General features: G+C 49.3%; 1 protein-coding gene across 1 annotated transcript in view; it reads right to left on the reverse strand.

Moving 5' to 3' along the window:
* Positions 1 to 15,622, reverse strand: part of ASPA (aspartoacylase) — an 83,687-nt gene that overhangs the window by 54,109 nt on the left and 13,956 nt on the right. The window contains exons 3-4 of the mRNA XM_029611356.1: positions 1,439 to 1,532; positions 666 to 773 (exon numbers count right to left, since the gene is read on the reverse strand). Of these exons, the coding sequence (XP_029467216.1) occupies positions 666 to 773; positions 1,439 to 1,532 (202 nt within the window). The remainder of the gene's footprint in view (positions 1 to 665; positions 774 to 1,438; positions 1,533 to 15,622) is intronic.

The raw sequence follows: 15,622 nt of genomic DNA on the forward strand, positions 1-15,622 counted from the left end.
TTTGGGCCCATTGAAATAAGGTGGCACATGATTGGTGGCCACCAGCAGGTAGACGCTTGGGAACCGACCGCAACAATGTGAAAAAATACCTACTGAACACCAGAGGAATCAATTCGCGAAGGGGGACCCCGAGATGGGGGAAAAGGAGACTGAAGGGGACCCCCTTGTGGCTATGGGGTTAGTGGCATGCTCCATCTGATGTCACCCATCCATGAGGACTATCATCCTGCTTGTCCTGGGAGAAATCACTATAAGAACTCCTAATCCACTAAACTACAACTCATCTTCTCCTCTAACTCACGCCTCGATACACCCTCAAAGTGGCAGCTACAGGAAGCCTGTGTGTGTGTGTGTGTGTGTGTGTATATTGCCATGCCTTTATCTCAGCGCTTAACTTGCCATATTTCCACTCTGTTTATAACATTTTGAAAAATCTCCCAGTAAGCTGGCTGGCTTCTCAATATCTACCCCCTTTATTTTTATACCTTCCCTAGTTCAGCCATCGCCATGAGAGTTGCTGCACTCTAGATCCAGCCATTAAGTGCCACCATTAAGCAATATTTAGGACACCCTCTTCCAACCTTCTGCAGCATCCCCAGCCCTGGCCAACTCGGGGAGCAAACCTAGATCTTCCACATAAAAGACTATTCTTACTTGTCACCTACCCCAATTAAATAGTTGCACAAAATCTAAGGCATGTTTGATAATCCTCCTCATGTTGTCCAAAATATCAGCTCTGATTACTCCTTGGGGTTGGGGACCAACTTCTATACCTGTGTTCAGAGGATGAAAAAAACAGCATCAGTAGAATCGTGTGTAGAATAAATTATGTCTTTTTTCACCATAGTTCAGTAAGGTGAACCTCTAGAAGCCTTATTGGTCTTGGATAAAACTGGATTTTTGGTAGGTTGAGAAACCTTTTATTGGGTCATATTAGAACACTCCATAGACCTTGTAATAAATGTGTGTTAAAGATCACACAGGTCCCTTCTTCCAAAGACACCTGAAGGAGAAAATCCTTTGATATCTGAATACAGGAGCTGTATGGACATGAGAACTTGCAGATTATTCTAATGTTAATACAATAAAAGGTATCATGACATACAAACAATGAAGTTTGCCATATTTCCAAAAGCTGTAATGTGGGCATCACATTGAGTCCACTTTTACATGGCATGTTTCCATTGTAAAAGATTTGTGAGCAACAAATTGACATCACAGCTCTGTCTTCCACATTTTTCCATTCACCCATTCCTTTTCAAAAATTTGGGCAGCCATATAAGCCAAGCTAGACCTATATGAAGAATTCATATCTTCACTGTAGTTCCACAATATGAAGATGTATCAAATGCAATATGGGGCCTTGCAGAAAGCAAAAGGGTGCTCATATTCTAACAACATAGCCAAAGGGATGATAATGATATTCATGTCTGCTTACCAACAGGATGCTTTCCTACAGATCGAGTTGTTGCATATTTCAGGTTGGGATGTTCAATCAGTAACACAGGACAAGATGCTGGGGACAAAGCAAGCTAGGAAAAATTGGTAAAGTTTTTCTATCATTTAAAATGCATTTTGCTTTAGCAATAAAAGAATATATATTCACATGAGCATCACAAATGGCATAACAGTACTTCAAGGGGGTAACTTTCTGACTGGATTGGTACAAATTCCACAGGTAAATTTTTTTCTGTGAATTTTGCACCAATTTTCAAAGTGAAAATATGCACCTACTTTCACTTTGAAAATTATCCCAGGAAAAGTACCGCACACATTTACACCTCCTAATTTCTCTGAGAAAAAGAATGTGCACATGTGCAAAGTCCTCCCTATCCCAGCCCTGGGAATGGCTCTTCTCACTGTAGGTAGTTACTCTTAAAGGTGAATTTTCAAAATGTTACATGTGTAAAAATTGGCAGATACGTGAGTAAGAAGCCGCTACTCATGTATTCTGTATTTTAGAACAGTCCAAAATACACATGTATTTTCACTTTTGCACACACATATATACACACATAAAAAAAGAGGAGGTGGGGCCAACAGTTATGCGCAAAAAGGTTGATTTTTAAATGCCCTACACATTCCAAAGCTGGGAGATACATGTGCCAGGGGCTGGCGCACACTGTGCAGATTTTAAAAAGATTGCGAGTATGTGCATATCTCCCGGTACACGCACAAATCAAAAAGTTTCAAAATGGAGCGATGTCTGAGCAGAGCATGAGCAGAACATTTCCAGAAAGTTGCCTTGAAATCTGTGCAAAGTATTTACAGTCACAAGTGTGCCAGGGTCCCCTACCGCGTAACTTTACTTCTGCTATGGATGGTGTGTAAGTATTAAAATAAAAACAACTAGGCAAGTCAGTGGGGTTTTAAGGGTCTGGGTTAAAAGGGAGGCTAAATAGCAGGAGGGATTAGGAAATTCGATCCATTAACTGGACAAACTGGGAACAGGGGCTATTGCGTCAGCACAGGTTGTTTTTAAAACCCTCTCCACTAACACTGTAGAACCAGCAATTGCGTACATATGCAGGCGTCCATATAAAATTATGCATGCGTGTACAGCTGAATTTATACCATGTGCACATATATGCGTGTATGTTATAAAATGGTCACATCCACTGGGGTGAGCCGGCACACACATGGACATGTATGCCTGCACAGCTGTTTGAAAGTTACCATCCTAAGTTGCAATTTTAAAAGACACTTGCCTGTGTATATTTTCCAATTTACTCACTTATTTTTACACCTGCTAATTATCTGGTGTAAGTGATAACGAACATGGTTATTGTGTAGTACTGATTGGATTAGAGGGCTAGGTGAACTGATGGAGTTGAGGCTGAAGAACCAGGAGGACCTCGATGACAGGGAGAAAGACTGGGTGAACTGATGGACTAATTGTTAAACTGGTAATTTCACACGAGTAAATTGTACTTTATTTTTGCATGGAAAATATATGCATGTATATTTTAAAAATGAGTGGGTAAAGTATGTGCATTCAATGCATTGAAATACATTTTTTCAATGCATTGCATGTATTCACGTGCTGGCCTACATACACATGTATGTTGCGTGATAACATGTGTATTTTATGGGCCAGAACTTAAAAGATACGCGTGGGCGTAGATTTGTTTGCGCAACCCGGCGCGAACAAATCTACGCCTGATCTTATAACATGCACGCGCTGCCATGCGCATGTTATAAAATCCAGGGTCGGCGCGTGCAAGGGGGTGCACACTTGCGTACCTTGTGTGCGCCAAGCCCTAAGGGAGCCCAGATGGCTTTCCCAGTTCCCTCCACCACCCTCCACCTTCCCCTACCTAACCCGCCCAACAGCCCTACCTAAACCCCCATCCTGACCTTTGTTGCAGAAGTTAACTTGCGCGCACTGGCCAGCTGCCGGCGCGCCATTCCCCGGCACAGCCGCAACGAAGGAGGCCTCAGTCCCGCCCCCAGACTTGCCCCCTTCCCGCCCCTTTTTCGAAGCCCCGGGACATACGCGCGTCCTGGGGCTTGCGCGCGCCACCGAGCCTATGCAAGGTAGGCTCGGCGCGCATAGGGCAGCTTTTCAGGGGTTACGTGCATATGTTGCGCGCTTAACCCTTTGAAAATCTGCACCTATATGCACATATGTGATATGTACATGTTATAAAATATTATGGTAAAAGTATGTGCGGCCACATAAACGCAAATACGTACCACATGTAGTTGTTTGAAAGTTATCCTCCCTGTGTGTAAGTTTACCCATACAGAGGCCAATGCAAAACAGTGTGCTCAGCCGAGCACGTTGTTTAACCCACAGTTGGCCGCACTTTTTGTAGGCGCACCCAGAGCCCCTTATACTATAAGGGGATTAGCGCCTCCACAACGCGCGTCCAACACACCGCAAAACTAAAAGCGCTCATCACATGCAAATGCATCTTGATGAGGCTATTAGTTATTCACCCCACATGCAAAAACAAATGTGTGTCCAATCTGCACATTTTTACACTCAGAAGTTAGCGCCTGCCCAGATCAGGCATTAATTTCTGAGCACCCCAAAACATTGTACAGAAAATACTGCTTTTCTGTACATCTTCCGACTTAATATCATGACAATATTAAGTCAGAGGAACAAAAGTTTAAAATTAAAAAAAAAATTAAACAAAAAAAAGAGTGCTGGTGGTCAAGTTAGGGAAATGGATGCTCAGTTAACCAGCATCCATTTTCCGAACCCGTGGCTATACACCGGTTAGGAAAATGGACACCGATAAATTCAGCATCTGATTTTTTTTAACCCATGGACAGCCGACCTCTTCTGGGCTCCCACTGCCAAGGAGGCACTAGCAGCGCACAATCGACCCTAGCGCCTTCTTGGCAGTGCAACCCCTAATTTAAATATTGCATGGTGCCCCCAGGAAAGGTACCTGGGCGTGCATTAGGAAAATGGCGCTGAACCCTCAGCGCCCACTTTCGGTGCATTTTTATTGCATCGGCCCTACAGAGAAGGCAATTTTCTAAAAGGCCATTTCTGCAGGAAAGCAAAATTGCTTACCTGTAACAGGTGTTCTCCCAGGACAGCAGGACGTTAGTCCTCACATGTAGGTGACATCATCAGGATGGAGCCCAATCACAGAACACTTTTGTCAAAGTTTCTAGAAACTTTGACTGGCACACTGAGCATGCCCTTAACCCTGCATCCAGCAGAGGTCCCCCTTCAGTCTTGTTTGTAGTAAAAAGTACGAGCGAAAAATAAAATAAGAAAACGTAAGCGAACCCAACTCCATGGGGTGGCAAGCGGGTTTCATGAGGACTAAAATCCTGCTGTTTTGGGAGAACACCTGTTACAGGTAAGCAACTCTGCTTTCTCCCAGGACAAGCAGGATGGTAGTCCTCACATGTGGGTGAGTAGCGAGCTACAGGATGCCCGAATATAAGCCAAAAACACCCAACGACGTGCAACAGGCACAACAACTGGGGTGGTTTTTGTTAAGAGGGCAGCCTGAATTTCATGTTGGATCACTGGAAGGAAGTTGGGTTATTAAACTGGAAACAAATTATGCAGGACAGACTGGCTGACGATGGAATCTTGCCTGCCAGCCTTGTTGAGACAGTAATGAGCTGCAAAAGTATGAAGAGAACTCCATGTTGCAGCTTTGCAGATGTCAGCAAGAGGTACAGAACGTAGGTGTGCTACTGACGTTGCCATAGCTCCTACTGAATGCGCTCTCATGCGTTCTTGTAGCGGAAGGCCTGCTTTTTGGTAGCAGAAGGAGATAGTCTGCCAGCCAGGTGGACAGGGTCTGTTTGCCCACCAAAGCTCCCAATTTGTTTTTATCAAAGGAGACAAACAGTTGGGTGGACTTCCTATGGGTTGCAGTGTGGTCCAAATAAAAGGCAAGAGCACGTTTACAGTCCAAGGAATGCAGAGCCCGCTCACCTGGTTGTGTGTGAGGCTTTGGAAAACAGGTGGGAAGTATTATTGATTGATTCAAGTGTAATCTGACACTACTTTTGGCAAGAATAGGAAAATTGGTTCTTACCTGCTAATTTTCGTTCCTGTAATACCACGGATCAGTCCAGACCGTGGGTGGAGCCTCCTGTCCAGCAGGTAGAGACAGACCAAAACTGTGAGGGTATCCTATATCAGGACTGAGCCTGCCCTACACCCCTTCAGTATAAAGTACTTTCAAAGCAGATATAACTTCCCAAAGATCAAGCAAGCAATAAGAAAAAACTAACAAATTGAACAAGTAAACAATTGAAAGGATTCTGTATGAATAAAAACGCTCTTGCATACAATTTTTATTTTCATCTGTTAGATGCTTCCGGTGCCTTTAGTAATAGTAGATAACAAATCAGATAATTGAGAAAACCTGTAGAAAAAGACAGAACATTCGAGCGGACGTATCAGATCTAGTACGGGCAGGTGTCTGGACTGATCCGTGGTACTACAGGAACGAAAATTAGCAGGTAAGAACCAATTTTCCTTTCCCTGTACGTGCCCGGATCAGTCCAGACCGTGGGATGTACCAAAGCTTCCCTAAACAGGTTGGGACCGAGAGAGTCCCGCTCGAAGAACCTGCCGCCCGAAGGAGCCAAAACTGGAGCCTGCACATCCAGACGGTAATGACGAGTAAAAGTATGCAGGGATTTCCAAGTAGATGTCCTACATATTTCCTGCGGAGAGACCGATTGACTCTCCGCCCAAGAATTAGCCTGAGACCTTAAGGAATGAGCTTTTAAGCCTTCCAGCACGGGCCGACCCTTACAGATGTAAGCCGACGCAATGGCCTCCTTTAGCCAACGTGCGATAGTGGCCTTGGAAGCCTTATTACCTTTGGGGCGGATTTTAAAAGCCCTGCTCGTATAAATCCGCCCGGATTTACGCGAGCAGGGCCTTGCGCGCCTATTTTCCATAGGCCTGCCGGCGCGCGCAGAGCCCCGGGACTCGTGTAAGTCCCGGGGTTTTTTGTCGGGGGCGTGTCGGGGGCGGGGCCGATCGACGCGGCGTTTTGGGGGCGAGACACGGCGTTTCGGGGGCGGGCCCGGGGCATGGTTTCGGCCCGGGGCGGTCCGGGGGCGAGGCCGCGCCCACCGGAACCGCCCCCAGGTCGCGTCTCGGCACGCTAGCGGCCCACTGGCACGCGGGGATTTACTTCTCCCTCCGGGAGGCGTAAATCCCCGGACAAAGGTAGGGGGGGGTTTAGATAGGGCCGGGGGGGTGGGTTAGATAGAGGAAGGGAGGGGAAGGTGAGGGGAGGGCGAAAGCGAGTTCCCTCCGAGGCCGCTCTGATTTCGGAGCGGCCTTGGAGGGAACGGAGGCAGGCTGTGCGGCTTGGCGCGCGCCGGCTGTCCAAAATCGGCAGCCTTGCGCGCGCCGATCCTGGATTTTAGCAGATACGCGCCAGTCACAAAAGTTTGCGACTGGTGCGCCAACAAAAGTACGCGAACGCGCATTTTTTGAAAATCTACCCCTTTATTTGGCCCACTCCACAGAACAAACAAGTGGTCAGAGACCCGGAACTCATTTGTAACGCAGCAAGACCCGTTTCATATCGAGGCACCGCAGATCACCCCAGCTGTATTTGCTACTTCTGACAAAGAAAAAGCCGGAAGTTCCATGGACTGATTGACATGAAAAGAAGACACGACCTGAATCTGAGAAACATAGAAAAGGCTGTCTGCACGACAATGCTTGGAGCTCTGAGATTCTTCTGGCTGAACAAATGGACACCAAGAAGACGGTTTTGAGAGTCAAATCCTTGAGCATAGCCCTCCTTAAGGGCTCAAAAGGAGCTTCGCAGAGAACCCAGAGAACCAAGTTATGACTCCACGAAGGACAAGTAACCCGGACGGGAGGATTCAAGTGCTTGGCTCCCTTGAGGAAACGGACGACATCCGGATGAGCTGCCATTGAATAACCATCAATGGTGCCTAAGAGGGAACCGAGAGCGGAGACCTACACTCGCAAGGAACTGAACAACAACCCCTTGGCGAGACTGTTCTGGAGAAAAAGGACCTGGGAAACGTACAAGCCTTACAAGCCGAGCCTTACAAGCCGAGATACCTGAGGCAACACACGCATTTTCAAAAATCTTCCATACTCGGACATAAGCAAGCGGGGTAGTCGGCTTCCTGGCCCACAATAGAGTCGATATAACTTCTTACTTACATCCCTTCTTTCTCAATCTCTGCCGTTCTAAAGCCAGGCCACTAGACAGAAGCGATCCGCCTGATCAAAAAATAAGGGACCCTGCTGAAGAAGATGGGAAATATGACTGAGGCGTTGGGGACCATCCGTGGCCAGATTCACGAGGTCCGCAAACCATGGTCTGCGAGGCCATTCCGGAGCCACTAGAATGTCAGGCCCGTGATGAAGTTTGATTCTTCGGAGCACTGCCCACTAACGGCCAGGGAGAGAACACGTGCAGAAGAATGTTGCGGGGCCAGGGAAGGACCAGGGCATCCACCCCTTCTGCGCAATGTTCTCATCTGTGGCTGAAGAACTGAGGAGCTTTCGCATTGGTCATAGTGGCCATCAGATCCAAGTGAGGGGGACCCCACCTGCGGATGATCAGGTTCATCGCTGCATCTGACATTTCCCACTCGCCTGGATCTAACCTCTGGCGACTGAGGAAATCTGCTTGAACATTCTCCTTCCCCACAATATGGGACACCGCTACGCACTCTAGGTGATGTTCCGCCCATGCGAAGAGCCTGCTGACTTCCAGAGCAACTAGGCGACTCCTGGTGCCCCCTTGTCGATTGATGTAGGCTACAGTGGTGGAATTGTCTGACAGGACCCGTACCACCTTGTGGAGGAGTAGGGGAAGGAAGGCCTTGAGAGCCAGTCGGCCCGCTCAAGCTTCCAGTCGCTTGATGTGCCTGCGAGATTGGGTCGGAGACCCCTGAGCAGACTGGGTCTGGCATACAGCTCCCCAGCTGGAGAGGCTGGCATCCACTGTTACCACGATCCACTGCGGTGTCAGAAGGGACATCCCCTTCTGAAGACGGGCAGGCAATAGCCACCACTGCAGTTCTGCGACAGTAGACTCGAAGAGCGGCAGGGGCGTCTGAAACTGTTCAGATACTGGTTTCCAGCGGGATAGCAAGGCTTTCTGTAACAGACGCATATGCACAAAAGCCCAGGGGACCAGATAGATGGTGGAGGCCATGGACCCCAGAACCTGGAGATAATCCCAGGCCGTTGGCAGGCAAGAGAGAGAAAATTGCGCACTTGGCCCCTGAGTTTGAGCGATCAGTCCTCCAGAAGAAACACCTTGCCTACTCGAGTGGCGAATCGCGCCCCCAGGAATTCCAATGTCTGGGAGGGTTGAAGCTTGCTCTTGGGAAAGTTGATGACACATGACAGGACTTTGCTGACCACCAGCTGGCAAAGAGACTTTGATTTGGCCCAGATGAGCCAATTGTCCAGGTAAGGATGGACTAGGACTCCATCTCGACACAGGGTGGCCGCCACTACCATTACCTTGGTGAAAGTGCACGGTGTCGGGCAAGCCGAAGGGGAGTGCTCAAAACTGAAAATGTTGGCCCAGTATCTCGAACCGAAGGTACTGCTGGTGATCGCAGCAAATCGGGATGTGTAAGTAGGCCTCGCTCAGATCGAGCGAGGCCAAGAATTCCGCGGATCGAACTGCCGCTATCACCACCCTCAAGGTTTCCATCCGAAAATGGGGAACCTTAAGAGCCCGGTTGACGTGCTTGAGATCCAAAATTGGACGAAAGGAGCCTTCCTTCTTGGGCACGATGAAATAGATGGAATATTGGCCTGATCCTTGTTCTTCCACTGGGATTAGGACTATAGCCCCCAGTTCCAGCAGCCTGCGCACTGTTTGTTTGACCGCAGGCCTCTTTTGACTTCAGCAGGGGGAGATCAGGTGAAGATCCAGTAGGTCTCGAGCAAATTCTAACGCGTAGCCTTTTTCTATCACCTCTAGGACCCACTGGTCCATCCTTATGGTGGCTCATTCCCCAAGAAACTGAGATAATCGTCCATCTAAGTCTCGAACAGAGGAATGAGCCGGCCCCATCTCACTGAGAGGAGGACTTGGTGACCGAGTGTTGCTGGCTACTATCCCTGAAAGGCCGACGTCCCCGAAAGGAATGAGGCCAGGATTGAGATCGGGAAGCATTACCCCTGGGGAACAAGCCCCTTGCCCTGGTGGAAAAATGGCCTTGCCCCCTAAATCTAGTGCGAGAGGGTAAGAAGGACTTAGACTTTTTCGGGCGGTCCTCCGGCAACTTATGAACCTTATTTTCTCCCAGGGATTTGATAAGTTGCTCTAGGTCCTCACCAAAAAGCAACTGGCCCTTGAAGGGAAGGATTCCCAACTGCGCATTGGAAGAGGCGTCCGCAGACCAATTTCTCAGCCAGAGGAGGCGCCTGGCCGAGTCCACGAAGACCAGTGCCTTGGCTTGCACTCGCAGAAGATCATAAAGGGCATCCGCCCCATAAGCAATCGCTCCCTCCAAGTGATCCACCAGCTCCGCCTCTGCAGACGGGAGGTCTTGGGTGCTGAGTAATTGTTGAACCCACCTGAGGCTTGCCCGCTGCATGAGACTGTCGCAGATTGTCACCTGAACTCCCAAGGACAGGAACTCAAATATGCATTTGAGGTAAAATTCCAACTTGCGGTCCTGGACATCATTTAGAGCCCTCATCGCTGTGAGAGAGGAATCTACCTTGGGCATTTTAAGTAGATTCAAGCAGTCCTCAGGAAGGGGGTAGAGCTTGTCCATAGCCCTCCCCACTCGGAGTCCCGCCTCAGGGGACTCCCATTCCCTAAGGAGCATCAGCTTATGCATAGGGTGAAAAGGAAAAGTACATGGAAGAGCCCTAAGTCCCGCCAGGACCGGGTCCATGTTGGCAGGCATTGCGGCCGTAACCGTATCCACCGGGGGCAACTCAATTCCCAGTTCCTGCAAAATGAAGGGCATGAGCAGTTCTAGTTCCTCCTTTTGAAATAAGCATAGCACCCGAGGATCGTCCCCCTCGAGGGGGGGGGGTTAGGAAGCAGCAGGTCAACATCCGGATCTGGAATATGGACCGGTGGTGGATCCGGAGGCAGCGGGACCCCTGGGACCACCCTAACCGAACCCTAGCCCTCCGGCACCTTCGGAGGTTGTGGAGGAGAAATTTGCTGGTTTTTTGGTGGGGGAGGGGTCCAGGGATGGATCTTCCTCCTGCTGTAAGCTGGCTAAATAAGACATGTGCATAAGAAGCACAAACTCCGCGGAGAAACAAAGTCAGCATGGCTTTACCCAGGGCAAGTCTTGCCTCACAAATCTGCTTCACTTTTTTGAAGGAGTTAATAAACATGTGGATAAAGGTGAACCGGTAGATATAGTATACTTGGATTTTCAGAAGGCGTTTGACAAAGTTCCTCATGAGAGGCTTCTAGGAAAAGTAAAAAGTCATGGGATAGGTGGCGATGTCCTTTCGTGGATTGCAAACTGGCTAAAAGACAGGAAACAGAGAGTAGGATTGAATGGGCAATTTTCTCAGTGGAAGGGAGTGGACAGTGGAGTGCCTCAGGGATCTGTATTGGGACCCTTACTGTTCAATATATTTATAAATGATCTGGAAAGAAATACGACGAGTGAGATAATCAAATTTGCAGATGACACAAAATTGTTCAGAGTAGTTCAATCACAAGCAGATTGTGATAAATTGCAGGAAGACCTTGTGAGACTGGAAAATTGGGTATCGAAATGGCAGATGAAATTTAATGTGGATAAGTGCAAGGTGATGCATATAGGGAAAAATAGCCCATGCTATAGTTACACAATGTTAGGTTCCATATTAGGTGCTACCACCCAAGAAAGAGATCTAGGTGTCATAGTGGATAACACATTGAAATCATCGGTGCAGTGTGCTGCGGCAGTCAAAAAAGCAAACAGAATGTTGGGAATTATTAGAAAAGGAATGATGAATAAAACAGAAAATGTCATAATGCCTCTGTATCGCTCCATGGTGAGACCGCACCTTGAATACTGTGTACAATTCTGGTCGCCGCATCTCAAAAAAGATATAATTGCGATGGAGAAGGTACAGAGAAGGGCTACCAAAATGATAAGGGGAATGGAACAACTCCCCTATGAGGAAAGACTAAAGAGGTTAGGACTTTTCAGCTTGGAGAAGAGACGACTGAGGGGGGATATGATAGAGGTGTTTAAAATCATGAGAGGTCTAGAACGGGTAGATGTGAATCGGTTATTTACTCTTTCGGATAGTAGAAAGACTAGGGGGCACTCCATGAAGTTAGCATGGGGCACATTTAAAACTAATCGGAGAAAGTTCTTTTTTACTCAACGCACAATTAAACTCTGGAATTTGTTGCCAGAGGATGTGGTTAGTGCAGTTAGTATAGCTATGTTTAAAAAAGGATTGGAAAAGTTCTTGGAGGAGAAGTCCATTACCTGCTATTAAGCTCACTTAGAGAATAGCCACTGCCATTAGCAATGGTTACATGGAATAGACTTAGGGGCGGATTTTCAGAGCCCTGCTCGCCTAAATCCGCCCAAAACCGGGCGGATTTAGGCGAGCAGGGCCCTGCGCGCCGGTAAGCCTATTTTACATAGGCCTACCGGCGTGCGCAGAGCCCCGGGACTCGCGTAAGTCCCAGGGTTTTCGGGGGGGGCGTGTCGGGGGGCGTGTCGGGGGAGGGCCCGAACCGCGCGGTGTTTTCGGGGCGTGTCGGGAGCGTTCCGGGGGCGGGCCCGGGGGCGTGGCCGCGCCCTCCGGACCCGCCCCCAGGTCGCGTCCCGGCGCGCAGGAGGCCCGCTCACGCGCGGGGATTTACGCCTCCCTCTGGGAGGCGTAAATCCCCCGACAAAGGTAAGGGGGGGGCTTAGACAGGGCCGGGTGGGTGGGTTAGGTAGGGGAAGGGAGGGGAAGGTGAGGGGAGGGCAAAAGGAAGTTCCCTCCGAGGCCGCTCCGATTTCGGAGCGGCCTCGGAGGGAACGGGGGTAGGCTGTGCGGCTCGGCGCGCGCCGGCTATACAAAATCGATAGCCTTGCGCGCGCCGATCCAGGTTTTTAGCAGATACGCGCGGCTCCGCGCGTATCTACTAAAATCCAGTGTACTTTTGTTTGCGCCTGGAGCGCAAACAAAAGTAGGCCTATTCGCGGAGTATGAAAATCCGCCCCTTAGTTTTTGGGTACTTGCCAGGTTCTTATGGCCTGGATTGGCCACTGTTGGAAACAGGATGCTGGGCTTGATGGACCCTTGGTCTGACCCAGTATGGCATTTTCTTATGTTCTTATGTTCTTAAGACTTAGACTTCCCGGGGGGGAGGGGTAGGAGGGGGTTAGGGAAAGGTCAGGCACCCCCTCCGGGGCATGAGGGGGGCTCAAATCCAGAGGAGAAACTAAAAAATCGGGCTCACCTTCCTCCTGCACATCCGATTCTGCATTTGAGCCTGCTTCCAAGATGGCCGCTGTTCCTGTGGTTTTCTGGGCCGGGAACGGCCTGGCCACGCGGCGGGAAACTCGCCCCCGGGTCGCTGTGGGCGAGGGGACTGATGAGGGACCCTCCCCACCCGGTAGGCACCCTGAACAGAGGCCTCCGCGGGAAAAACGTGTGGCAGACTCTCCACATGCTTTATAGGTGCTGGAATGGGGCATCAGCGCTGAAGAAAAAAAAATCGCTAAAGTAAAACAGCTGAACTGTGCAGGGCTGACGTCGGTTAGCAGAGGCAGCGACTGAACTCTGCACGCAGCCAGAGCTGTCCACAGTTCTTAAAGTAACAAATACAAGTAACAAATAGAGATGTGAATTGTGTGCCAGATCGTCTTAACGATCAGGTTCGGCTGGTGGGGGGGGGGGGAGGGAAATCTGATCGTTAAGATATGTGAATTGGAATCGTTTCCGATTCCTATTCACATCGCTAATTTTTTTTTTAGGGAGGCCCGCGCCGCTAAAAAAACACCCCACCCGATCCTTTAAATCGACCCCCCTTAGCCTCCCCCACTCTCCCAACCCCCCCGAAACCTTTTAACATTACCTGGTGGTCCAGGGGGGCCTCGGGGGCCGATTTCCCGTTCCCAGGCATCAGCTGCGCTAAAAAAAAATGGCGCCGATGCCCCTTTGCCCTTACCATGTGACAGGGTATCCGTGCCATTGGCCGGCCCCTGTCACATGATAGGAGCACTGGATGGCCGGCCATCTTTACTCATCAGCCCCTATTATAGAGTGGCTGATGAGTAAAGATGGCGCCGGCCATCCAGTGCTCCTACCATGTGACAGGGGCCGGCCAATGGCATGGATACCCTGTCACATGGTAAGGGCAAAGGGGCATCGGCGCCATTTTATTTTAGCGCAGCTGATGCCTGGGAACGGGAAATCGTCCCCAGAGGCCCCCCTGGACCACAAGATAATGTTAAAAGGTTTTGGGGGGGTCGGGAGGGTAGGGGAGGCTAAGGGGGTCGATTTAAAGAGTCGGGTGGGTTTTTTTTTTTATCGGGCCAACGGCGCCATTTTAATTAGTGGCAGCCAAAATGGCGCCGATGGCCCGAGAGCGGGAGATCGCGCCGGGACCCCCCCCATTGGACCACCAGGTAATTTAACATTTTGGGGGGGTTCGGGAGGGTGGGGGAGGGTAAGGAATTGGTTTTAAAGGGTCGGGGTGGGTTTAGGGGTTGTTTTGGTGTGCCGGTTTTCCCGCCCTCCCCCAAATAATTCCCGTGCCCTATTTAACGATTTAGGATGATTTATGACGATAAATCGGGGGCATTTGTATTGTATCGTGCACTCTGACGATTTAGGACGATTTTAAAATTCTCTGACGATAATTTTAATCATTCAAAAACGATTCACATCCCTAGTAACAAATATAGCCCTGCTCGTACCTTTTTTTTCTTTAAACAAGAATTTAATACTTGCTTGATCCAGACCAAAAGTAAAGAAAATCCCCTCGGGGAAAACTAAGGGAACAAGAAGAAAGGGAACCATAGGTTCAGCTGCCTGCACCTGCTGGAGACAGACGAATACTGAAGGGGTGTAGGGTAGGCTCTGTCCTGATATAGGATACCCTCACAGTTTTGGTTTGTCTCCATCTGCTGAACAGGAGGCTCAACCCATGGTCTGGACTGATCCAGGTAGATACAGGGAATTAGGGTGTGTGCAGAGTACCACATGATCTTGAAGGAATCTGGTATATGGTGGGTATGTTACCAGTGCATGTAGTTCACTAACTCTGCGAGCTGATGTGTTAGAGTACTTTCCAAGTGAGGTGTCGAAGCTCGCAGGAATGCAGAGGCTCGAATGGCAGTCGCATGAGTCGTGCTAGAACAACATTAAGGTCCCACATTGGAACAGGAGGATGCAATGGAGGCTTTAGTTGTAGCAATCCTCTCATAAAGTGCCCAACCAGGGGTTGCACTGAGATCAGGGCATCTCCTATATCTTTGTGGTAAGCTGAAATGGCGCTGTGTACACAGATGGAGGAAGTCTGTAGGCCAGCTTCCGAGAGATACCAAAGATAGTCCAGGAACTTTGGAATGGGACAGGAAAAAGGATCTATTTCCTTAGTAGCGCACCATATGGAGAATCTTTTCCATTTGGAACAATATGATCTCCTAGTAGAAGGCTTTCGTGAAGCTACGAGGACCTGGGACACACTGTCAGAGAGGTTGAGAGATTGCAGGATTAACCTTTCAACACCCAAGCTGTCAGAGATAGGGCACGAAGGTTCGGATGACGCAACCACCCGTTCTGAGTTATCAGGGTTGGATCTGTGCCCAGGCGAATTGGTTGCTGGACTGAGATTGCGGAGGATGGGGAACCAAACCTGACATGGCCAGTGAGGGGCTATGAGGATCATTGTGCCTCTGTCCTGTCGTAACTTCACGAGAAGCTTGCTGACAAGTGGAGGATAGGCATACAGAAGACCCATTGTCCACGAGTGGGTGAAGGCATCTCGGGGTGGTGTGTTGTGGCTGTGGTGTAGAGAGCAGAAGTTGTCCACTTTGTGGTTGTGAACTGATGAAAAGAGGTCTATGTGTGCGGCCCCACTTGTGGAAAATTTTGTTTGTTACAGTGGGGTCCAGGGACCATTCGTGGGGATGAAAGGTTCGTCTGAGGTTGTCCGCTATCATATTGTCCACGCCTGCCAGGTATGTC

The sequence above is a fragment of the Rhinatrema bivittatum genome, chromosome 8 (assembly GCF_901001135.1).
Source record: "Rhinatrema bivittatum chromosome 8, aRhiBiv1.1, whole genome shotgun sequence".
NCBI classification, from domain to species: Eukaryota; Metazoa; Chordata; class Amphibia; order Gymnophiona; family Rhinatrematidae; genus Rhinatrema; species Rhinatrema bivittatum.